The following is a 25,211-nucleotide window of genomic DNA, read 5'->3' as shown; positions in this document are numbered from 1 at the left end:
CTAAAGCCAAAACTTATGACGGTGCTTGGTATCTTGCAATTCACCATGTTCTTTCCAACCATGTTTCTATGTCCCTATTTCAACCCTTGTCGAGGATACAAATATAGAAGAGGCGCCATCAAGAGCATGCGTCAACTCAGCTAGAAGGCAATCAAGGTCCATTGGGTTTCCTTTAAGTGAAGTAGACAGAAAAGAAGGTAAAAAGAGGTTTCAATTTTCATCAGCAGCAAATAATCAAACGTGTACTGAAAGGACGACATATCTGTGTGATCCTATGATACTGTAGTTAAGCAAAAGGGTCTTGTTTCATTTTGCAAAGGGGACATGTAAATGTTGAACGTCATAGACACAGAGTTATGAACATAAGAGAAAGATTTAGATTTAGATAGGACAGACATGCCAAGCGGAAGTGACAAAAGAACAATTTTGTAAGTGACAGCGAAGGGTCATTCAGATTCATGGGGAAATCACCACAGATGACAACCCACCTGTTGGTAGCTTGAATTTTATGGAGAATCTTTGATACCGACGTATAATCTGCTACAAACTTCTTATCGGAAGTATGGGTATGGTAACTAATCGGGATACAAATACACAATAACACAAAACAACCGATATCAACAGCAATATAAATGTTATTCGAGTCAGATAACTTCGAAGACCTCACTGCCTTTCCATGACGAAAGTAAAACAGTTCAAAATAGGGATGAAACATTTTAATTGACAGTGAACAGATGTAAAATTATTTAACTGGATATTTCGAACACATATACAGTGTTCATCATCAGCAGCAAAACTCAGCAGTTTAACTTTTTAAATTTTTAACGCCCAGGGCTGTAACATTGTTTCTTTGGCCTTGAGCGGAAAGGTGCTTTTTCATTTCTGCACAAATTAAGCTGTTAACTCTGTGGGTTTTTCCAGAGTTCAAATATTTTATGTCTGCTTGTCACGCATAGTCCTTATTACTCTGATCACCCGCACATCTACTGCACTTGATCGGGTTTGAACACTCCTGAGCAAAATTTGTGAATCCTAGGAAGTTGAGACACCACTTGGGTTTTTCGATCGGTCGAGTGACGCGAAATATTGTATAAAACGATGTCATTGCACTTGTATGATAGATAAGTCTATCATCCATCCGTCCATACATCATTCCTAGGGCAAAACAAAGATAGATAGTAATAGAGCTAAGGGATGAAAGAACGGAATGATTTTGGGTTAATATATAAATACATTTTCAAGATTTATGTATAAAACTGGTTCAGAACTATTAGCTCTATCCTTTTTTCTTCCCTATCTTGTCTCTGCCTTCTAATACAATGTCGTTCAATATTCTTCTTTTTCGTTGCTGGCAGCTCAATCATCTTCGAGGTCATTCTCGTAGTCTGGCTCCAAGAAGCTATTTGATGCCCACACGATCAGCTTCGAAAGCCAAGAATTCTCCAACATGAAATCTGAAGCACAGTAACTGTTCGTGCTTGTCCTTAGCTACTATTACATCTTCCCGATACAGGAGCCAAGCGTTGGACAGTGCAAGAATGATACAATGATGTAGAATGTGGACTGTCCATTTTCTTGTATGGCTACTAAGGCGATATCACACGTGTCCACATCCCCATCTAATTCTTAAATTTGCAAAAACATGAGAACTCGGCACCTAAATGTGTTCTCCTAGAGTTTTGTCAGGCCTCAACACTTGAACTTCAGTTTCTTTTGTGTGACAATTCAAGGCAAGAAAGATCGGTTATTATCAAACCACTAAATTATTGCGATAGTTAAATGACGTGCCTTTCCCTAGGCACTTCAAATCCCTTTGACTTTTTACTGGGGCCCCTTCCAGACGGTTCTTCAGAAATGTCCTTATCGCATTTACTTTGGTAGCTGTGAGCACTTTTAGTAGCTGAATGCAGGTGAAATACCTGTCAAGATAGAGGCAAGAGTCCTCTTTCACCTCCTTCGAAACGTGAAGAGTAGCAGCAATTTCTAATCCCTTACTTTGCTGGTCTCGGGGGAAAATGGCTTTTCCCTGGTAGATAGTAAAATCGTACACTAAGCCAACACGAAATGGATCAGTCCAAGGGGATTTGTTTTGTTAGGAAAATACTGTTTCAGATTGAACCTTTCCACAGACGGGATAATATGCTCATCTACACTCAGAAACTGTTCTCACTCCAGTTTCAAATATTGTTGGCAAATTACTTCTAGTAGAGGCCTGACTTTCCACAAGATATTTTTCTTCATTGTCTCCAGTTCGACATCGTCATAAAGACATGTTTTGGCAGACAGCAGGTGCTTTGAACTTCTGGCTCCAGTACATACGTATTCTCGGGAACTTCAGGTTACTCATAATTATTAACACACTAAAAAACCTTCAGTTCAGAAAACAATATCGAAAGGGATTTGCTCGGCTTTTCTTTCTGGAATGGTAGTTCATGGTGAATGTCATTTTATCAAACAGACTATCCGGAAAGTACTCAAGGAAATATTTGTATCGTCTTTGTCCTTGTAAAAATCTCATCAGTAGTCATTAGAAGATAATGGAAGAGGTCGTTAAGTGAGGAGGATTGGGTCCATTTTTCAAGTTGACGACATATTTTACTACACCTAGTCTCTCCTGCACCACTAATTGGAATACCTTGTTTGACTTGCACACTGGAGGCTGAAAGTTCTTCCTCTTAATCATCAAAAAGAACATAAAAGTTCCTGATGCTTGAAGTTTCAAGAACTGGCTCTTCTTCAGTATCTGATAGGTGCTAAGCCTCCGTAGCAGTGAACAGGAGACTCAAGGTAGGATCAGATCATCGTCTTTGCTGTCTTCTAAGTCACTGAGGTCACAGTCATCAAGTAATGACAGTGTATCCTTAACCAAAACAGCAAAAAAAGGTCGAAAATAGGCGACAGAAAACTAGATTCAGATTACTTATCAGTAAGAACAAAAAGAATAAATCCAGCCTGTCAACATACAAAAAAGCTAACAAAAATAGTTCTCTCATGGTGGCATTTTAATTTGGAACCAATACTAAATACTAATTAAAAGATAACAATAAAAAAAAGTTTTTGTCTTAAGCATATCTACTGTTTTTGATTTTCTTTACTATTAAGCTGGAATCAAAAATTAGTAAGAACTTATCACGTAAATACTTCGAAGCCCTTATCTATGATGTTTATTTGTTCTTACAGAATGGAAAAAACTCTACTGACTGGTCAAATAAATAAAAAGATGATGAAACAAAATTAGAAGATGACCTGACAAAAAGGGTGTAAGGTAGTTGAGCGTCTCCTTTTGAAGTAATTTGCTAATTAGCAAGTTTACAAATTCTATTAAAACTTTTAAAGGGAGTTTTTATCCTAATTAGAATTTTCAGAAACATGGACGCGTATTTGGTTTCATTTTGATGATATGTTGCAGCAAATATTGTGAATTTAATGTGCAATGAAAATGCAACTGATGGTCTTACAAAAATAGAATTTCCAAAAAAGAAGAGTCTATATATCTTATGAGATTGCGTTATTAATAATAGTGGCAGTAATATTTTATTTGTATCTTCTTACCATCTTTATATTTACAAAGAGTCGAGCTGTCCCCCTGGAAGATTCCCCCAAGGAAAATTCTTCCTAGAACCCCCCCCCCCCAAATGAAAGGTCCCTCAGCAGAAAATTAACCCCCCAAAAATTGCCCACCTGGAAAATTTCCACCAATAATTCCATCTCATTTTCCCCAATCGCATCCGATCAAAGTTTTGAAATAGCCATTTGGTTCAAAATAGTCCAAAGATCAAATAACCATACCTTTGGTCTTATAGTCCCGATTCTAGCCTCTGAGGCAAGGACTGAAGGCTACGCGAGTGAGTAAGACTGTATGCTATGATTCAAAGCGTGCATTTTAACGCCAATATATCCTACCTCTTATTGAGCTTTCAAGTAAATTAAATAAAAAAAACAAGTTTTTCTAACTGAAAGTAAGGAGCGACATTAAAACTTAAAACGAACAGAAATTACTTCGTATATGAAAGAGGCTGCTTCCTCATCAACGCCCCGCTCTTTACGCTAAAGTTTGACTCTGTCTCTCAATTCTTCTTTTCAAAACAGTAAAAAACTTTAGCATAAAGAGCGGGGCGTTGATGAGGAAGCAGCCTCTTTCATATACGAAGTAATTTCTGTTCATTTTAAGTTTTAATGTCGCTCCTTACTTTCAGTTAAAAAAACTTGTTTTTTTTTATTTAATTTCTGAACGTTTTTGAATCAATGCATGTTTTGATTATGGCTCTCCGCAGAGGAATAATTAAAACGAAATTTGCATTTTTTGATTGATCGAATGATTTTGAGAAAAAAAGAGGGGGGAGGAAGCCTATTTTCCCTCCGATTTTTTGGTTAATTAAAAAGGCAACTAGAACTTTTAATTCTTTACGAATATTTTTATTAGTAAAAGATTTACGTAACTTATAAATTAGCTTAGGTAAAGAACTTTTGTATTCTCATATTTTTATTACATATATGAGGGGGTTCGCCCCTCTTGTCAGATCCTCGCTCTTTACACTAAAGCCTAAATTTTTCCCAATTCATTAAGAATGACCCCAGAATAAATAAACCGTAGAATAAATAGTTGAAATTACTAAAAATACTTTAGCGTAAAGAGCGAGGTATTAGGAGGAGGTGAGCCCCTCAAATGGGTGATAATTTCTGTTTGTTTTAAGTTTTAATGCTGTTCCTTACTTCCAGCTGAAAGAACTTTTTCGTATTTATTTTTTCACTGTTTTTTTTAAATAATGCTAGTAAATCCTGCGCTCCCTTCATGGAGATTTTCTTCCCCCATGACAAATTATCAATGGAAAGTTCCCCCAGCATATCCCCCTCTTCTCAACCCCTCCCCCAACCAAAAAAATCCTCCTGAAAACGCCTGCACACTTCCCAATAACCATTACTATATGTAAGCATTGGTCAAAGTATGTAACTTGTTACCCCTCCCATGGGGACTGTGGGGGACTAAGTCGTCCCCAAAGACATAGTTATAGGGTTTTTCGACTACGCTGAGTAAAATGGCTATCTCAGAATTTTGATCCATTGACTTTGGTAAAATAATTAGCGTGGGAGGGGGCCTAGGTGCCCTCCAATTTTTTTGGTCACTTAAAAAGGGCACTAGAACTTTTCATTCATGTTAGAATGAGCCCTCTTGCAACATTCTAGGACAACTGGGTCGATACGATGACCCCTGGAAAAAAAACAAAAACAAAAACAAAAAAAAACAAATAAACACGCATCCGTGATCTGCCTTCTGGCAAAAAATACAAAATTCCACATTTTTGTAGATAGGAGCTCGAAACTTCTACAGTAGGGTTCTCTGATATGCTGAATCTGATGTTGTGATTTTCGTTAAAATTCTATGACTTCTAGGGGGCGTTTCCCCCTATTTTCTAAAATAGCGCAAATTTTCTTAGGCTCGTAACTTTTGATCAGTAGGACTAAACTTGATGAAACTTATATATTTAAAATCAGTATTAAAATGCAATTCTTTTGATGTAGGTATTGGTATCAAAATTTCATTTTTTAGAGTTTTGGTTACTATTGAGCCGGGTCGCTCCTTACTACAGTTCGTTACCACGAACTGTTTGATACAGAATTAGCTCTAAGGAAGAAACAGGGAGTGGAGGTAGAATTTGATATTTTTTCCTCTTTGGTATGCGTTGTTATTATCAAAGTAAAGAGTAATATTAAATCCTAAAATTTGCAGAATTTATTCCTTATAGGAGAGGGCTGCTTTTTCCTCATCCCCAACCTCCTCCTCGTGGTTGTAGAAACTTTGGAGGATGCTCACTCGATGGGAACTTAAGAGTTCTAGTCCCTTTTTTTTATAAATTAAAAGTGATTGGAGACCAACCAACCCTGTCCTCAAATCGCTTCCGATATCAGACATCTGATCGACCTATTGAGGTACATATTTTATACATTTTCTGTGGCTTCTCAGTTTTGCATGGGGGAAATTTTCCATGGGGGGATCGTCCACATGGAATTTTCGGGGGGAGTTTTCCACGGAAGAATATTTCGAGGGAGTTTTCCAGGAGGGGGGATGCCGGCTCCCATATAAAAAATATAAGGTAGATAATTAAATAAAAAGAAAAGAAAAAAACAAAACAGGAACTACACAAGAACAACAACAAGATTATCAATCAGGAAAAATACAAAGCAAAAGAAAAATAATTTCAGTCATAATAGAAAACATACCTTAACATGCATAATACAAACTTTAACATTCTATAGCTCATAGCACTTAAACTTTAAACATAAATAATGTAAAATAAATATAACTAGGCCTAAAACAGTTCAGAGGAAAGTTGACTATTTTTTCAGAACAATTAAAGAAATTAATTGATAGATCATCTGTCTTTCAAAATTTCAAAACACCGTATCGCCTAGAAATATAATTATTTCTAGTCCAAACAGGAAACTACATTAAACATTTACAAAATGGAGAAAAGATAGAATGATTATGATTGCGTTTGGCTGCTGAAAAAAAAAAAAAAACTCCAAATTAGTGTTAATTGGTGTAAAATAAATTAGGTGCAGAAAATGAACTATAAAGCCTACCCAGCACTTTTTATCAAATGGTTCCGTAACTCTACCAAGTAAACCGTAAGATTTTCGCATTTTTTCCTTCAACACAGTTATAATAAGTATCCTTGTGGCTCTACTAGATCTACCAAACGGAAGACCAAGATGATTAATGAAGTGGATTCACTTAACGGCGGTAAATAGCTAAACTTCACACTTTTAATTAAGGACAAATGCAATATAATTTTTGCAAGAAAATAGCATTGGAATTGGTATATTTGATTTATCTATGAATCATAGAATTCTAATCCTTGAAATACACTTATGAGCATTGCAGAGTAGTTAATGCAGAAGCGACATCTCAAAAAATTAATTTAGGTGACTCTCCCGTTACCGTATGGATCTGGGAATACTTAAAATATCAGTATTTGCTTAAATTTAATTTTTGGCTCTAAATAAATGTTAAGAAATTGGGCACATAATTATTAAAGGTACTTCTGTATTATTTAGAACACACTCAATAAGTGAAGTTAGGTTAGGTTAGTTATCTTCTATCACTAGGCGTGCCATATCGTAATGTTCCTTCTCGTAAGAGTATAAAGTCATGTTGTGTCCATTGACGTACTGTTTTGTTATGGGCAGCATCCCCTTATCCTGGAAAAATATAATTGCCTCTTTCTCAGTCTTTGGCAAATCTCAAATCTTCATTTCAAAATCCATGTTCAGACACTATCTTTTATCATTACGCGTTGCAAACTAAATTGAGTCTTGTCTTTGTGGCTATGAAACCGGATTTTCTCATAAAATTTACCTGCGTCGTAGTTTGTTCCACGAAAGAACCTAACTTCACTTATTGAATGTGTTCTGAGTAATACACAAGTGTCTTATGAAATAATGCGCACGCTTAAATACCGTATAGTTACTAATACTCATGATAATTTCAGCCTCCAGTACCGATTGGTCAGTATCCTGATGATATTGTTATCAATGCCACTTTTTATGGACCACGGTGCCTTCAGGGTAGCGATGGTAAAGAAGATTGTCTACTCCTCAACGTCTTTACACCAGAGGTAATAATTCTTCACCTTAAAGTGCAAGGATTGTTTTGTTATTTATTCTATTCTTCTTTTTCTTATTGAACTTTCCTAATAATCAAGATTACCAAGAGAAGATAAGTTACTTTTAACATAGAACCAAGACCAATCACATTAAACCACTGGAAGATAACTTTTAGAATGGTTTCATTTTAGATATTTTGCCTATTGTAGAGACAAAACTAATCAATGATCCAATTATTGTAATTCATTAATATCCTTACAGTAGCGTCCTCTAGCTTTTACCGTGGTCTCAAGTCTTCAAGCATTTGATGGTTTGAAAAATAATAATAGCCTTGTGATCTAATAGTCCAAGATATTTAGTAGTTCTTCAAAGGGTGGCCACTCAAATGATTTTTCAGTAGCCAACAAGAAACCAGAAAATAGTGACAGAAGCAATCATTTTGGCTTTGTTCTGTGAATTAATTGGATCAAATTGTAAAATTTCTTTGTTTGTTGTTTTTTTTTAATACGATTTAAGACTAAACTGAAATAATTGTGATGTTCAACCATTAAACTGAAAATTTTCAAGAAATCAAACGATGTTCTACGCAGCAAAACTTTAAGTTTAGTCTTATTTGCGTTTACACCTTTTTTGTTTCTTTTTTTACAATAAGAATAATTATGACTATGTTGCTTCTTCGTTTGAGGATGTTATATATCATAGCAGCATTGCACAATCAAAACAAATTTAAAAATTAGATACGGTTTCGACATTGACGACTGTAGGACAAGGATCATCAGGCTTTTTATTATTTGGCTATTTTAATTGAGGTCAGTTCTATAAAAATAGCCCCAATTGTGGTCTATTGTTTATAACTCCTAAATAAAATAAAATTAAAGATGCATCTTTATATTTTTATAATTCATTTTTAATTGACAATAAAATTTCATAACAATTTATTTAATGAATATATAAAACTATAAACATTTTCATAACTTTCTTTTTGTTTGGATTTTTTTTTTAACGATTGCATACACTGAAAAAAAAAATTAACTTCACCCCCCCCTAAGAATGAAGGCAATGAGGGAGCTAAGCTTGACGATTAGTGGGTATGTCAAAATGTATCGAAAACAACATCCAAGACAAAGGTTGGTAATGAGTGAGATATAGTTAATCGCGTGAAATCATTTTCAGCTTCCAAATGGTACGGATCCAAATATTCCAGTTATGTTTTGGATTCATGGTGGATCATTCACAAGTGGAGAAACCCTGATTTACAGCCCCTTTGCTCTTCTCGATCATCGTGTTGTGCTGGTTGTCATACAGTATAGACTTGGACCTCAAGGTAGCTTTTATAACATTTTCTCTCAAAGTACCAAGGACATAAGAATAATTCAGCTCTTTCTCCCTGAAACCTATTGTTTTTGGAAAGGTTATAGTTTTGAAGAAAACCACAGCTTTTGCTGTTTTTTTTTTCACCCTTGTTTCCCTTTTCGATCTGGTACCAGCGAGAAGTAAAACTTCTCCATTACCTATGGAAAACTTTTCATTAAAAATAAAAAGATCGCATTTTCTCTTATCTTTTAAGACAAATGACTGGGTTTGTGTCATTTCTTCCACAATTTAATTTCTTCTCCACTGTCTCTGATACCTTGAGACACTCTCCCGTACTATTTCAAATTACATGTTCACCATGATGAGAGAATTCTAGGAACTTGTCAAGCAGTTCATGGTAACGAACTGTAAGCAAGGAGCGACCCGGCTCAATAATAACCGGAACTCTAAAAAACAGAATTTTATACCAATAGATATATCAAAGAATCGGCTTATTATGCTGCTCCGAAATATATAATTTTCATTAAGTTTAGTCTTAATCATTAAAGGCTACGAGCCTGAGAAAATTCGCCTGATTTTGGGAAAAGGGGAAAAATTTCCTCTAAAAATTTTAGAATCTCAATGAAAATCCCACCATCAAATTCAGCGTGTCAGATAACCCTATTGTAGAGGTTTCAAGCTCCTATTTGCAAAAATGTGGAATTTTGTATTTTTGGCTAGAAGTATTTTTAGTAGTATTTTTAGTATTTTTGGCTCTTTAAATGACCAAAAATATTGGAGGGCAAATAGGCCCCCACCCCCACTCCTTTTTTCCCAAAATCGTTCGATCAAAATTTTGAAATAGCCATTTATTCATAACAGTTGAAAATCCCAACAACTATGTCTTTGGATATAACAAGACCCCCCCCCCCCCATAGCTTCAGGGGAAACGCCTTTGAGTTATAAAATCTGTCAAACATTTACGCATAGTATTTGTGATTACGAAGTATATGTACATTTTTGGGCGGGGGAGTTGGATTTTCTACTGGGGGCTACTCCACGGGGATTTTTTCATGGAGAAGAAACTTTCCAGGGGAAATCACACAATGGGGGAACTGGCTAGATTTCCTACACAAACTTATTTTATGTGTCTTGCTTTCTCTTTTCCGTCTCAATTTTACACGTGGTGTTGTTAAGGGTAATCGTCCGTGTTAAATTTTCCGGCATAAATTGTCTAGAGGATATTCCCATGGCAAGGGCAATTTCTCCGTGTAGGTGCGGGCAGATCTGATGACGTTATTTAAAAAACGATCAGAAATTTTATAAAAAATAAAAGTTTTGTTAAATAAAGTAAGAAGAAACATTAAAACTCAAAACAAACAGAAATTATTACGTATATGAAAGGGATTGTCCCCTCTTCAACAACTCACTCTTTACACTAAAGTTTGATTTTGTCCCAATTCTTTAAGAACGACTCAAGAAGCACAAGGGTAAACTGCAGTGTTTCTGAAGTACTCCAGAAACACTGCAATTTTACTGTAATAAAGATTAATTTTATAAATAAAAGTTCTTCGATGCTATTATTTGCTATCAGCTAGGTAAAAACCACATCAATAAACATTTTCACCAATAATATATTTCTTACAATAAAAAAAAAATAAAAAAATAAGATATGCCATTCAGGATTACAGGGTATACCATCTCGTTTATTTATACAAACCAACTCAACTTACACATATTACTGGTTTATGTAACCCACAATATTTTAGGATGGCTATATCTCGGTACTGATGATTTACCTGGTAATGCGGGTCTATATGATATGATTGAAGCATTGCGTTGGGTGCAGAAACATATAAGGGCCTTTGGAGGTGACCCCAATTCCGTGACTATATTTGGCGAAAGTGCAGGTGGAGCTTCCGTTGGTCTACTAATGCTTTGTGAGCCTGCTCGAGGTAAGACTTTTTTCTTATGCTAATTTATTTCTATTTTCTGGGAGGAACGTAAAGAGGAAGCTTTGAATTTGGGAGGAATTTCTTACACCATATTGCTTTTCCATTTACGAAAAATTAAGGAAGAAAAAACGGGTTTTAACGGGATTTTCGTAAGTTTTGTAACATCGTTGCCGGAAGCTTGCTTATGTCAGTTTATTATTCATTTATATTTATTATTTTTGTTTCTTCTTCTTCGTGTGTTTAGTTGTAGTGTTTTTTTTGCGTGCGTTATGTTTTAAAAATATTTTTTTCCTTTTTGTCGTACTTTTTCTTGTTTTTTCTGTCAAAAAAGGCTCCCTGAAGAGGGGACAAAATATTTGGAATAAATACATATTTTTTGTTATTAAATTGTAGTTTTCTTTTATTTTTACTTATTGCTTTATTGAATTTAAAACCTGGTTTTTCTTTCTTAATTTTTCGTGAATAGATTGGGATGGAGGAGATTGGCCTCAGGTGGCTTGGTGCTGCGGTGAGTTGTTAGGAGTATTAGTAGTAGCAGCTCTATATTATCGTTTATCACGTTTCAACTCCCTGAAATATTGGTATTTTGGACGCAGAACTTATAAACTGACCATTATAAGTGCTTAAAACTACGTTAACTCCCAATCCCACTCAAAATGGTGAACACTAGTAGACTTTTGCTTGTATAAAACTATATAATAAAGAAAGTAGAGTACATAAGTATGTAATAGTATACCTAGCATACGTATATAGTAGCCTCAGAGGCGCCATTTGGGCCAAATCTTGGGGTGGGCATGAACTCTGTTTTGCCCCCTCCCCCCAATTTTCACCTAAGAAAAAATGCGAGTTTTGGCAGCACATCGATCAAATATTATAAGTAAAAAATCATTTTCAGCACCCGTGTGTTGCATGAAAATGTACTGTAACCCAATTTGGAACTCAGCCACACTGACCTCTAAGATTAGTCATAACATCAAAGATCATAATCAACGAGGTTAAGTGATTAAACTGAAAGTGGAAAATTCAAACAGACTAAAGGCTGGCCCTCCTCAGTGAGAAACTTTCTTATTTAAGTAAACAATACGTCGGTGAAAGTAATAGGTGTGCAGTAATTTCAAATCAATTGGACATAATGGATTATTATGGACGGCAAAGGGCCCTTTGTGGTGGAAGCTTGGGCCCCCCTGAAAAATCTGGAGTGGGCATTTGCCCACCCCTGACCCCCCCCCCCAAATGGTGCCTCCGAGTAGCCTATAGTCATTCATTGTATAACATTTATCATAGTTCGTTTCTCAGGAACATTTTACCTTTGTTTAAAATTTTATTATCTTATTGCTTAAAGTTATTTAAGTTCAGTAAGTTGCAACCCTTCATCTAGTGTTGAAGGATTGTACATTCTTTGTCTCTCCCAATATCTAATAAGCTTTCTCGATAAGTAAATTATACAGATTAGAGCTGAGTAAAAATAAAGAGGAGTTTTAATAATCATTAACACTTTTTAGGAAATCAAAAAAGAGAAGTTAGTCAGTAATTTTAATCCTATAGCATAAACTTTAATCTCTTTTATCTTAAGTCAAAATAAACATAAAATTTGTATCTTTATATGTCTCATATACATATATATTGCTTCATTTCAGAATTATTGACTCTTATCTTATCATTTGTCAAAGCGGCTAAACTTAGGTATATAAGAAAAATCACCTAGAACCTCGCGTCTCTGGTCTTTCTTTTTCTTTTTTTTGAGGGGGGCGGGTCAAAGCCTTGTTTCCATAACTCCAATGCCAGCTTTATTTTATAAAGTTTATATTTTTTTTTTATTATAAATATACTGGAGACAAATGAAATATCATAAAAAAATACTATCACGTAAATGAGAGTTGATACCATAGTAATGTCTGCAGTAAAATATTTTAGTGAAATTTCTGTGTATCTAGTTTTAAATGGACCCGACTTCGGTTACTTCGGTAGAGGTTTTAGATGGTGACCAGATAGCTTGTGGATTTGATTCTAAACAACCTTAATTTTTGTAGTATTTGCCCTTTACTTTTTTTCCTTTAATATTAGTAGCATCAATTAAACAGAAATGAATTTAGATATACGCCCATTAAAACATTATAAAATCAAACAGATTGACACAGATCACGGAAGACAAAAAGTAAAAAAAAGATATCTTTAAACAAAAACAAAAAATAGTGACAAAATAGGTATACTAGATGTGACGAAAAATCCTATAAAAAATACAATCACTGTTTTGTTTTTGATCAAGTTCCAGTTTTTCTCTCAATCCAGTTGTATTCAACTAGTTTTTGACCAGTTTTTTGTATATAGCGTGAAATGAGTATAGTGAAGCATATTATATCGATAAGGCCTGTATGCCGAAACCGTTTTTTAGGGCTATTTCATCGTGTCATCGGTCACAGCGGTTCTGCCATGGTCCCATGGGCTACAGATGAGGATCCTATACCAAAAACTATTCGTATAGCCGAGATTGCAGGATGCCCTATTGACAATGAAATTGCAATGGTTCAGTGCCTTAAAACCATGGATCAGCATGCTCTCTCAAAGGCACGAAATCGTCAAGAAGTAGGTTTTCTTTAGATTTTTTTTTTTTTTTGTATTAATGATTCATAACCATGTATTTCATAAACTACTGTGAATCATTGAGCTTTTGTGTGTGCAGATTTACAGTGCAGACACTTCAATGCCAGGGTATCTACAATTTTGTCAAAGAAGAGGTCCCAGGATACCCATTGAAAATGGATATTATAAGAACAATAAGTAGTGTAAATAACTAAATTCATAGATCATACAAGAACCTCTCCCCTGAAAAATTTTGTAAGAAAATTATCAAATCATGCTGAAATGGAAATCTATTTTAAACCCCTCCTTTAAATAAAGAATTATTGGTAGCTACTTATCATAGTTGTTGTAGTTTTTTGTTTTAATCAGTTAATTAAACAAAAAAACAAGTTTTTTAACCGACAGTAAGGAGTGAGATTAAAACTCAAAACAAACAGGAATTATTCCGTATATGAAAGGGGTTGTCCCCTCCTCAACGCCACACTTTTTACGCTAAAGTTTGACTCTTCATCACAACTCCGCTTTATAAAACAACAAAAGAAACTTTAGTGTAAAGAGCGGGACTTTGAGGAGGGGACAGCCCCTTTCGTATACGGAATAATTCCTGCTTGTCTTAAGTTTTAATGTCTCTCCTTACTTTCAGTTAGAAAAAAAATTAATTTAATTTCTGAACGTTTTTGTTTTAATCCAGGTTTTGAATTTGGTTCACCGAACATGAATAATTAAAACAAAATTGCATATTGATATAACTTTTTTTAACTAATAATTACCTTGTAATAACCAAAGTTTTATTTTTGCTCCAGTTGTTTAAGAATGACACCTGAATCACAAAGGATGTTTAATTAGAATCATAACCTCTTTTAAAAGCTAAATAAAGAAACATCAGCGTAAGAGCGATCTACTGAGGAGACGCAACCCATCTCATACACGTAATATTCTCTTTTCGTTTTCAGTTTTAATGCAGCTTCTTACTTTCAGTTGAAAAAACTTGTTTTATATCTAATTGCTGATCTAATCTTAAATAATTTTGGAAATCCGGCTCCCCCTTAATGAAAAATTTTTCTCCCCCCCCCCCCCGAGGAATTTCTCTATGGAAAGATTCTACCAAGTAAATTAAACTAGCGATATTTACGGAACTAGTTTTGTAAGGCATAGTAACAAAACGGCCAAAGAGGTCGAAACTATTTTTATGAAAATGAAAGTCACAAGTTGAGAAATTCTCAAACGAATGAAATGAATGATAGAAAAGATCTTTAAAAGATCTTAAAATATTTAGACTCTAAAAATTACTGTTGTTGTTGGTATTTTTTTCTTATTTAAAAATACAACACATGAATATTCTCTTTGATATTCTCTTTTCGTTTTCAGTTTTAATGCAGCTTCTTACTTTCAGTTGAAAAAACTTGTTTTATATCTAATTGCTGATCTAATCTTAAATAATTTTGGAAATCCGGCTCCCCCTTAATGGAAAATTTCCTCCCCCCCCCCCCCCCCCCGCCGAGAAATTTCTCTATGGAAAGATTCTACCAAGTAAATTAAACTAGCGATATTTGCGGAACTAGTTTTGTAAGGCATAGTAACAAAACGGCCAAAGAGGTCGAAACTATTTTTATGAAAATGAAAGTCACAAGTTGAGCAATTCTCAAACGAATGAAATGAATGATAAAAAAGATCTTTAAAAGATATAAGTAATAATTAATGTATGTTTTAATTTTCAATGTTATTCCTTACTTTCAGTTGGAATAAACTTAATTTTTTATTTAATAACAACCACAAGCTGAAGACACACAATACATTTGGCTTATTATTACATAAAAATTATAGTTATGAAGCTGCTTAAGGTAAAATCAAATGCTAAGATTGCCTGGAAAATAACACAAACAAATTATTGCTTATATTGGCAATTATTTAGCGAAATTCAAAGTTTAGCATAAAGAGCAAGGTATTGACGAGGGGACGAACTTCCTCATATACGTAATATGAGGGAGTTCACCCCCTCTTCAATACCTCACACTACGCAAAAGTTTGGAATTTGTTCCAATTCCTTAAGAATGACTCCTAAATCACAAGGCCGTTTAATTAGAATAAATAGCTCTTTTGAAATCACTAGAAATACTTACTTTAGCATCCAGAGCGAGGCATTGACGAGGGGCAAACCCAATAATATACATGATAATTTCTGTTCGTTTTAAGTTTTAATGTTACTCCTTACTTTCAATTGAAAAACTTGTTTTTTATTTAATTTTTGATCGCTTTTTAAATAACGTTGGGAAATCCAGAGCCCCCTTCATGGAAATTCTCTTCCCCCATAGAAATTTCCTCCGTGGATATATTATCACACGCTACCATTTCCCCCGACCCCCCACCAGGAAAAACTCCTCCTGAAAACCTCTGTATAATCCCCAATAACCAATACTAGGTTATATGTAGAAAATGGGCAAAGTTCACAACTTGTATCTCTTCCCCCGGGGACTGTGGGGGATCAGTTTGTTCTCAAAGAGATAGACATCACTTAAAAAAAAGCACTAGAGCCTTAATTTCGGTTCGAATTTGCCCTCTCACGAAATTTTAGGACCACTGGGTCAATACGATCACCTCTGGGGAAAAAAAAAGAAGCAAACAAACACGTATCCAAGATCTTCTTCTGGCAAAAAGTATAAAATTCAAAATTTGCGCAAATAGGAGCTTGAAACCTCTACAGCAGTGGTCTATGATACGCTGAATCTGTTGGTGTGATTTTCAGTTAGAATCTATGCCTTTTAGGTGGCATTTCTCCCTTTTCCAAAAATAAGGCAAATTTTCTCAGGCTCTAAACTTTTGATGAGTAGAACTAAACTTGATGAAACTCATATATGTAAAATCAGCTTAAAAATATGATTTTTTTGATGTATCAATTGGCATCAAAATTCCGTTTTTAGAGTTTCGGTTACTATTGAGCCGGGTCTCTCCTTACTTGCAGTTCGTTACCACGAACTGTTTGATCTAATATTGCTTTTGATGGGATGCCCCATTAAAATGGACAAGACGAGTGCAGTAAGTAATGTAAATACTTGGATCCAGAAGTCATCTAAGGACCTTTCCAAGATAATTCATTGAAAAGGTCGTCATATCATGCTAAAATGAAAATTTTCACTTTAAATTTCCTTTGTTCTAATTTATAATCTCCTTTTTGGTCTAATTGCCCAATTCCCTCATATCTTCCAAGCATATATACTAATTTCCCTTTAAGCAGAAACTGAGCAATAAAAAGTAAATTCCAGGTTTAACTAAAAAGATATTATATGCTTTGTTTTTAAAAACCCATTTTCTTGAAATACATTAGCAGGAGACACTAAAGGCATCGAAGAGCCTTTTCTGAGCATCGCTGCTTTGGCTCCGCAAATTCCTCAGTTTTAAACCTAATATCCTCTTCTGCCGCTACGATCACTTATGTTATCCATAAAGAATCACTAGACATCTCTTATCACTGCAGGAGCACAAACATCCCCCTTATTGGGTTTTTTATGAGGCATTATGTTTTATAAGGTCACCTAAGTAGCTGCGTCATGGGTTGTTTTTGGGGCGTCCTCTTTCCTGGCACCAAGTGGCTGCCACTGCAGGACGAACTTTAGTGGCGGAGTTTCAGGGATACAAACCACGTGTCCAAGGTATCCACACTTCCATTATTTTGATCATTTCAAATGTTAGCGGTTGAGACACCATCTATCGCACAGTTTTGAAAACACATTTTAAAACACACGCTTTGAAAGCGTATCTATATCTTAGCCGGATACAGACGACATATTTGGTGCAGATATCTGCATGTGTGCTATATTTCTTCCAAGGCAAACGATGTAGAAGGGCCCCGCCATCTAGTATATCTAGAAGTTCATTGAGATTTTGAGTACGCAACTTTTTTGGGTCGCGGACCTTCAGCTTTGGAACAGATCGCATTGGCAAGCAATGGTTTGTCTGACAATCGAAGAAGACCATTCGACTTAAATAACGAAGAGAGGAGGGATCAGAGTCTGCACTGTGTCTGTTACTTTTTGGGTCCAGTGTATATTTCGACACACGACTTAAGGACATGTTTTTCAGCGCGAGGAGTAAACTTTCAAGTTTTAGGTCTAAATGTCAGGTTTTGGAAAGATAGCTAGAGAACATGGCTGTTGAAAAACTCCAGGTTCAGTTAGAGAGAGTGCTGCAAACTATACCAGATTTGAGACAGTTTCTTGAAGGATTGATTCTTCTGGCCGATTCTGAGCTTGAATTCTTACTGTTGTGGTCCAGTATTGTTAATTGTGCTTACTAAAGGCTCTAAGCCTACTACTTTTTCTATCGTTTTGTTGTCATACTGTAAATTGAATGCGGATTCAATGTTCGAATGCATATTGCTTTGTTGGTGTTTACTTTTACCCCAAACGGCTAGGCATCATCTCTGACTTTGTAGAGGTATTGCCTGATTTTTTGTTTGCAAGACCCTGTGAGACAATATTACCTGCAAAAACAGCACTTGTTAGTCCCTCGCTACTTTAATGAAGTTCACGACCTTTGTAGATTCAGTAGATACATTCAATAATGATGACACACATCAGCGGTGATAGCACACGATCTGGCTTCAAATCTTCTCATGATGCAGAGTATCTGGTGTCCCCATCCTTTGTCTGCACAAAGTATTCTGTTTCCTTTCATAGGGATTAAATGACTCTGATGGACTTCTTATAAAAGTCATACTATAAGAGAGCATTTATAAGCGTTTGGCAGTGTACGGAGAGGTAATGAATAGCATAGGCTGTCTTGCTATTCAGCGGATAAGCGCATGATTATTTCGGTCAAAGTTTCTTCGTTTCATCTAAGTGTGTGATCAGTGCTGGTTGGATACTCTTAAGGAGGATAGTTGCCAAAAGTTTGCAGGTATTGAGATAAGACTATCACCTTTCCAGTTTTGTATTTTGTAACACCTTTCTTTTCAATTTTATGACAAGAGTTCTCTTCGTTCCGTGCTTAGGAATTTCTTCTGTTCTCCAGGATGTTTCTAAAAACATGGTCCTCACAGTTATATATGCAGTTACTGAACATTTTGGCTGCCATCTACTCTTGCATCAAGACTCCCCCGACTTTCTTGTGGTTAACCACCGAGATGACCCCCCCCCCCATCAACAGGTAATTCGCCATCAATGGCTAGGTTTAAAACACATATGTCTGTTATATCCGGAGATTCAGCAGGCAGAGTTCTATTTAGCAAATTTTTTAAATTATATTAAATTATTTTAATTATTAAAATATAATTATATTATTTTAATTAATTATAATTAAATATTTCTCCCAGGATTTTTCCACTTCAACCTGATCAGTAAAGAGCCATCAAGTCTCATCTTTTTGGGTCCCTCTGTTTTTGAACGTATTCCAGATGTCTAATTAATATTGCAGTATACTGAATAAGAGTCTTCCTGTCTAGTAGCTGTTTGAGATTCCTCAGCTTTCTATTCAAGGCTATGACCATTATCAGCAAAAACACCTTTATTTACAGCCTTATAAAGCACAGCCTAGTCAATTTCGACGGCTTGGGTCATACAAGTGGACAGAAGTATTTTCTTTTTGTCAGCAATCGTCTTGATCAAATCCAACGACTCGGCAGAGATCCATTCATAATTAGGGGAATTTCTCATGCTGAACTTTCAGTGGGATATATTGTTGTAATTTTGTCGGGTAGAAGTCTAAGCTGCCCCCGGCTTTCTATTACTCAGTAGACTAGATACTTCGATCCTGTTTGTAAGTTTTCAAGTGAAATATACCTCGATTTCTAAGTCCTTTTGTTTTCAACAATTGTAGGGTAGTTTCCTAAAGGTGGGGATCTGTCATTGGGTTGGAGAATACATCAATGTTTCAACGTACGCACACATCACACAACAAAGTCTATCCTTTCTGGATCAGAAGAAAGTGGTTGATCTAATTTCTTTATATGTACAAGAGGTCCAGAAGTGCTTGTACATATCCTAGTGGGGGACGAGAGTACCCCCAATAGGCAAACCGTTAGACCAAGCCATTTCTATAAGTAACTAAGTTTACTTAATACAAGACCTATTAAAATAATTTACATGGCGCAAGTGCAAATGACAGTACTAATGTTCAGTAATGTTCTTCGTATATATATATATATCAAACTGCTATAAAATAGCTAACTGTACTCGCTCGAAATGATAAACTTGGTTCCTATCAAGTTACTTAGTCCTCCCACTTTGAGTCTGAAATGCCAGCCACAATTTCCAAATTGATCATATTTGTCTATGTACAGGAACCATATTATATTCTGCTTAAGTTAACCCTACACACCTAATACCTCTCAACGGTTCAACTTAGTTGCAATATTAACAACAGTCTGAAAATAATTATGATGAAAGGTCTTTCCCCAAACTGAAAAGCTAAATTTAGTCTTTTTATAGCTTTTTTAAAACTGAATATAGCTCACTATACATTATCTTTTACAACCCGCTTCAGATAGTTTGCTTGCGTAGATTTGATTTATTTTTATTACTCGTTATCTTATATAATTTTCTACTTGCTTTTTGTGCACCTATTTTGATTTCATGGTTTTATTTGCTTTTTCTAAGTATCTTTGATTTTTAAGTTTATGTGAGTCTTTTTATTCCAGCCGCCTAGTGCTAATTGTTTATGCCTTTTTATATACCGCTATTTATCATAATCATTGTAATTTTGTTCATAATCTATTCTTGTTATTGCATTAAAGCGCTTTCTTTTGTACTTCATCGTCATTTCATTCGCTTTTTGATATCTGACAGAAATTTGGCTTTTCCTGATCTTTGAGAATCAAGAGTTTTTAAATTTTTGATATTTGTTCGCCGACTCTGCAAGAATTATATTAGTATAATGTCAAGTAAAAAGTTCATTTCTTGGTAAAATTTGAGCAAATATTTGTCTTTGAGTTAGTTTTTACAAGAATTCTATCCCAAAACACCTCTGAGCAATTAGGTTGGAAGTTAGTCAAGGCATATGTATTATTCATTTGTGTGGTACTACCTATTTAAATGATGTATGATCCAAGAAAACCAAACTAAACTAAGTGTCTTGTTTTCATTTGTTTGGTATTTTTTTCTTGATTTTAAGAACACATTTTCCCATAAGCACAAATTTTTGGAGACGGTCTAAAAAACTATTAAGAGGAGTTCTCAAACATGAACACAAGAAACCAGTACAAAGTTGAAACAAATCTGGGAAAAAGCAAAAAGGAGAAACCGAGAACAATATCCTTCACCCCAATGGTTTAGGTTTCGTCTGATTTGACCAATCATAGTTATCAGCAATTTTTATACTGCTTAGACTTGAATATTACAAAGTTAATTATTCAATATTTATCCCTTTGTTTAGACTAGAGACAGATTGAACAGCAAAACTGGAATTAGAGGATCATCTTGGGTCGTTCATCAGCCAAGAGGTATTCGAGTGTCAAGTTTTAGCAAGTCCTTGTGAATAGGTAGTACTTGGAAGGATTCAAACATTCAAAAGATCCAGTTGGTTGGGATTAAGAGGCCTAGGTCAAGCAGTGAAACAGAAAGACCGAGGAGACCGTTCTATAGTCGTTGAACGGTCGTCCGTTGAAGGACGTTGATGTTTCGATAGCGATCCATTTTGTGAAAATTTCTTACACTGCGCAGACCCACCATTTTTTTTTTCAAATTTCAGTTAATAGTCATTATAATTCAGTGAACTACAATTCTTTAAACTATTTATTAACTAAATTAATTGTTTGTTTAGAATGAAGACAGATTAAACGATAAAATTGGTTTTGGAGGAGCATCTGCAGTGGTTCAAAGATCAGGAGGAATTTATGAGCCTCTGATTACAGCACACCCGTCTGAACTACTAGCATCTGGAAATTATATCAATGATGTGCCTGTGATGTTTGGAGCCAATAAGCATGAAGGCTCTTTTGTTCTCAGTAAGGTTAAATTTTCCAATAACAAGCGTAAGAAAATAGGATTGTAAATAAAATTTTAAAGGCGATATCAAAGTCATGAAAAAACGTTACTTACTGTTTCTTACTTCATCTTTCATCTGGCTGCATTTGCCAACTTGGGCTTTTCATCGGATAAAATATTGAAAACAATTTTCGTATGCCTTCTTGTTTCTCGTAGTCCTTATTGAGAGGGGTAATTGGAAAACTTTCCCCAATAAGGATAGGGTGGCTGTCCTTATGGGGGAGAGCCATAAATTTATCCTTCAAACTCTGTTTTTGACAGCTTTTTTTGACATTTTCTGTATGTCCAAGATTATTTGTAATAAATATTAAAAATATAAATGATAACTAATACCAATAGTTTCTAACCAAGTACATTTTTATTTGTCGATAGAAAGGGTTGTAAGTTGAAAATTTAAGAAGTGTAAACAGTCTATAAATTGAATTCGCATGAACTTACACAAACTCAATAAAATAACATCAGCACACGTTATATAACGCACGTCTTTTAAATGCATAAATACTAACTGAAGCATCTAACAGCCAAATAGAGCCAAAAAGAAGCAAATAGAAATGTGTGTAAGATGCAGAAATTGTAAATGCAGAAGTTGTGAAATACTCTTGTGACATTCTGTGCGCTGTTTTCGTTCATGTGCTGCAAGTGTTGCTCTATGTGAGTCTTACATTGCACCATAATTCGATGCTTTCTATGGCGACGGTAAAAGAATAGGTCTTTCCCATACCAAATTTCTCTGCATTAGAACCATCATAGTATCTGAAATGCCGCTGGTCCTTCCCCTTGTTTCATTCCACGGCTATTCCTATTGTGCCTTCTTTTGAAGAAGTCAACAGAGATGTATCTGGAGTAAATATAGCCTGAACGATCACTCCAAATTTAAGTCTGATGATGAAGCTACTCAGATGCTCGATTCTAGGCACGTACCTTTTAGATATAGTTGGGCTAATTGGCAGGCCTTTGCGTCTTACTTTTAATATCCTTTTATTAATTTAAGATTTTTCTACAATTTATGTTTTTTGATCTGTCATTACTTTTCCAGCTACAGCTCTATGATCATGAGCTGTTTTACTATTTCCTTCCAGAAATTCACAAGAATTAACCATATTTATCAAAAATTAGTTTGTTTCAGGTGGTCCAATTAGAGAGGCATGGAAGGGGCTTTTGGCAGTCCTAGATTTTGAATACTACCCTGTTTTGCATTTTCTTCAACCCCCCTATATTTAACACCCCGTTGTATGATTTTTTTTGGAAAGTTTCTTTAAAAAAAGTAAAAACTCAAATTCTGCCCATCCCTCTACGTTTTCTTAAATCGAAGCCCCTTATTTGTTCCATTTTTTGGCATTGGACAAAACTGCCCTGCATCTTACAAAAGAGAGAAGAAAAAAATGAAAATCTTGAAAATCATTATATTTCCAAATAAATGACATCCAGACTTTACCATTATCTTTCTCCTTTTCCAAAAGTGAACATTTTTGCTCTTACTTGGAGGTACAAGGCCAATATCCAAAATTTGGATATTGATTTTTTCTCGATTTGGATTTTGGATCCAATCGATTTTGGATTTTGGATCTCGATTTTGGATTTTTTTTCTCGATACTCTAATGGTCCTTTCCCTTGTTTCACTCCATGGTTATTCCTACTGTGCCTTCTTTTGAAGAAATTAACAGAGATGTATCTGGAGTAAATATAACCTACAAGATCACTCCAAATCTACTCAGATGCTCAGATGCTTGATTCTAGGCGCGTCCCTTTTAAATATATCTGGGTCAACTGGCGTGCCATTGCGTCTTACTTTTAACATCCTTTTTATAATCTACCATTTTTACACAATTTATATTTTTGTCGACGTGCCAGTGCTTTCCCAGCTACAGCTCTATGATCATGAGTTGTTTTACTATTTCTTTTCGTTTATTTACTAGAGCTGGCCATATTTCTCCAATTTAGTCAGTTCTAGGTGTTTCAATTAGAGAGGCATGGGAGGGGGTAATTCCAGTCCTATATTTTGAGTACTACACTGTTTTATATTTTCTTCAATCCCCTTATATTTAACACACCTTGCATATTGTTTGAAATTTTCCTTAGAAAAAAAGAAAACATGAATTCCCCCCCCCCTGTGTTTTCTTAAATTAAAGTCCCTGGTTTGTTCTATTTTTAGGCGTTGGACCAAACTGCCCTACATCATACAGAAGAGAGAAAGTAAAATTTTTGGATATCACTATATTTTCAAAGAAAGGACATTTGGACTTTACCATATTTTATTTTCTCCTTCTCCAAAAGTGAAAAATTTCACTCATCTTCTTATTTGGAGCTAAAAGGCGACTATCCGCATTTTCTATTTAAAGAAAAAAATTTTTTTCGCAGCTAAGTAGCTTGGATTTGACATTTTAGTAAACAATGTCACTAAAATACTCCGCTACCCCCACGACACGAAAAAAACTGGAAAAACAGCAGGAGACATGACCTATCCTGTTTCCCTCGCCAAATACTCAAATAAGAGACTTTGGATACCTAAGAAATAAAAATTGCTCTTTCAGATTTATAGGGCTGTTTAGTGAGCATTTGGTGTCTGCTGTTTCATAACCATAGCCCAGATCATCATTTATTCTCCCACACCTGGTAAATTTGTGCCGTGCCAGTCCTGTTCTAACAGCACGTGCCCACATCTGTTACATCTTGCTCATGGCATCTAACGTACACGTTTTTGGATGAACATAATCCTACATAATCCGTGCCCACATCTGTTACACCTTGCTCATGCCACCTAACGTACACGTTTTTGCAAGTACATAATGCTATATTTCCTTGAATTTATACATATCCAGTCTTGACTAGTCGGCATTAACTTCAAATCTGAATGACGTTTCCTTAAAACCCCTTCTTAGGTAAAAAAAAGAATGAATTTATTTGGAAAAATGCAGAAAAACTGTAAGTAGCAACTGAAAGTAGAAAAACTTTTGTAAAATTCAGATGGCAGTGACGTCTTAGGGAAGTAGATATTAAAAAAAGTAAGTAAGAAAAATAAAAATAAAGTGACAGAAAATAAATAAAAATAATTATAAAACAATAGATAATAATTACAAAATTGTAATGTTGATTTATTTATAATCCACAAATGAACAGGAACAGTCCTGGTGAAGGGGAAAAATAAAACAGATTAGAAACTAAAAATGCCTATTTGAAATAGCAGGTCCTGGCCCAAGTCAACAATAAATCTATCCTCCTTTTCACTCACATCATAGAGTATACACAGGTCATTTGGTAGCTCATCCATGCAGGTAATTAGGAATGCTAGTGAGACGTACATCATTGGTGATTTGCAAACAAGCAACTTGACATACTTAAACGTCACTGGCACATCTTCTCTTGTTCTGTGATATGCTATGATACCTTTAATTTGAGATTTCAGCTTATTCATGAAGATTGAATTTGATAAACTTCGAGAAAACTTGAGAGCCAAGCCATGGCTAGTTAGAATAATGCCATGACATATAGTCTTTATAAAAGGGAAAGCTGGCATAACTTTCCAGAATTATAAATTCCATTATACTCGTCAGAAACAAAATGCAGTTGGTAAAGATTTTCTGGAAGCTGATTAAAAATCTAACCTGAAGAGCGTCATAGTCCTAAAAAGCAATAGTCCTTAAGAGTTCCATAAAGTTGAGAAAAAAAGGGCTTCGAATCAATATCGAAAATGGCAAAGAGCTGGCCATAGAATCTAGGCAGGACCACGCTTCTATCAAGTTTATCAGATAAGACTTTTTCCTTGTTCTTAATCTGAATCTGTTTGATTGCTCTTAAAATAATA

The 25,211-nt window shown here is 35.1% G+C and overlaps 1 protein-coding gene across 2 annotated transcripts in view; it reads left to right on the top strand.

Moving 5' to 3' along the window:
- The window catches only part of LOC136027618 (esterase FE4-like), a 191,316-nt gene that overhangs the window by 142,321 nt on the left and 23,784 nt on the right, over positions 1 to 25,211 (top strand). For both annotated transcript variants that reach the window (XM_065705036.1, XM_065705035.1), the window contains exons 2-6: positions 7,491 to 7,616; positions 8,779 to 8,929; positions 10,668 to 10,853; positions 13,246 to 13,436; positions 21,186 to 21,369. In XM_065705036.1, the coding sequence (XP_065561108.1) occupies positions 7,491 to 7,616; positions 8,779 to 8,929; positions 10,668 to 10,853; positions 13,246 to 13,436; positions 21,186 to 21,369 (838 nt within the window). The remainder of the gene's footprint in view (positions 1 to 7,490; positions 7,617 to 8,778; positions 8,930 to 10,667; positions 10,854 to 13,245; positions 13,437 to 21,185; positions 21,370 to 25,211) is intronic.

Source organism: Artemia franciscana, chromosome 5 (genome assembly GCF_032884065.1).
Source record: "Artemia franciscana chromosome 5, ASM3288406v1, whole genome shotgun sequence".
In the NCBI taxonomy this organism is placed as follows: Eukaryota; Metazoa; Arthropoda; class Branchiopoda; order Anostraca; family Artemiidae; genus Artemia; species Artemia franciscana.
Note: the sequence above shows the minus strand (reverse complement) of the source record. Positions and strands in the feature narration are given on the sequence as shown.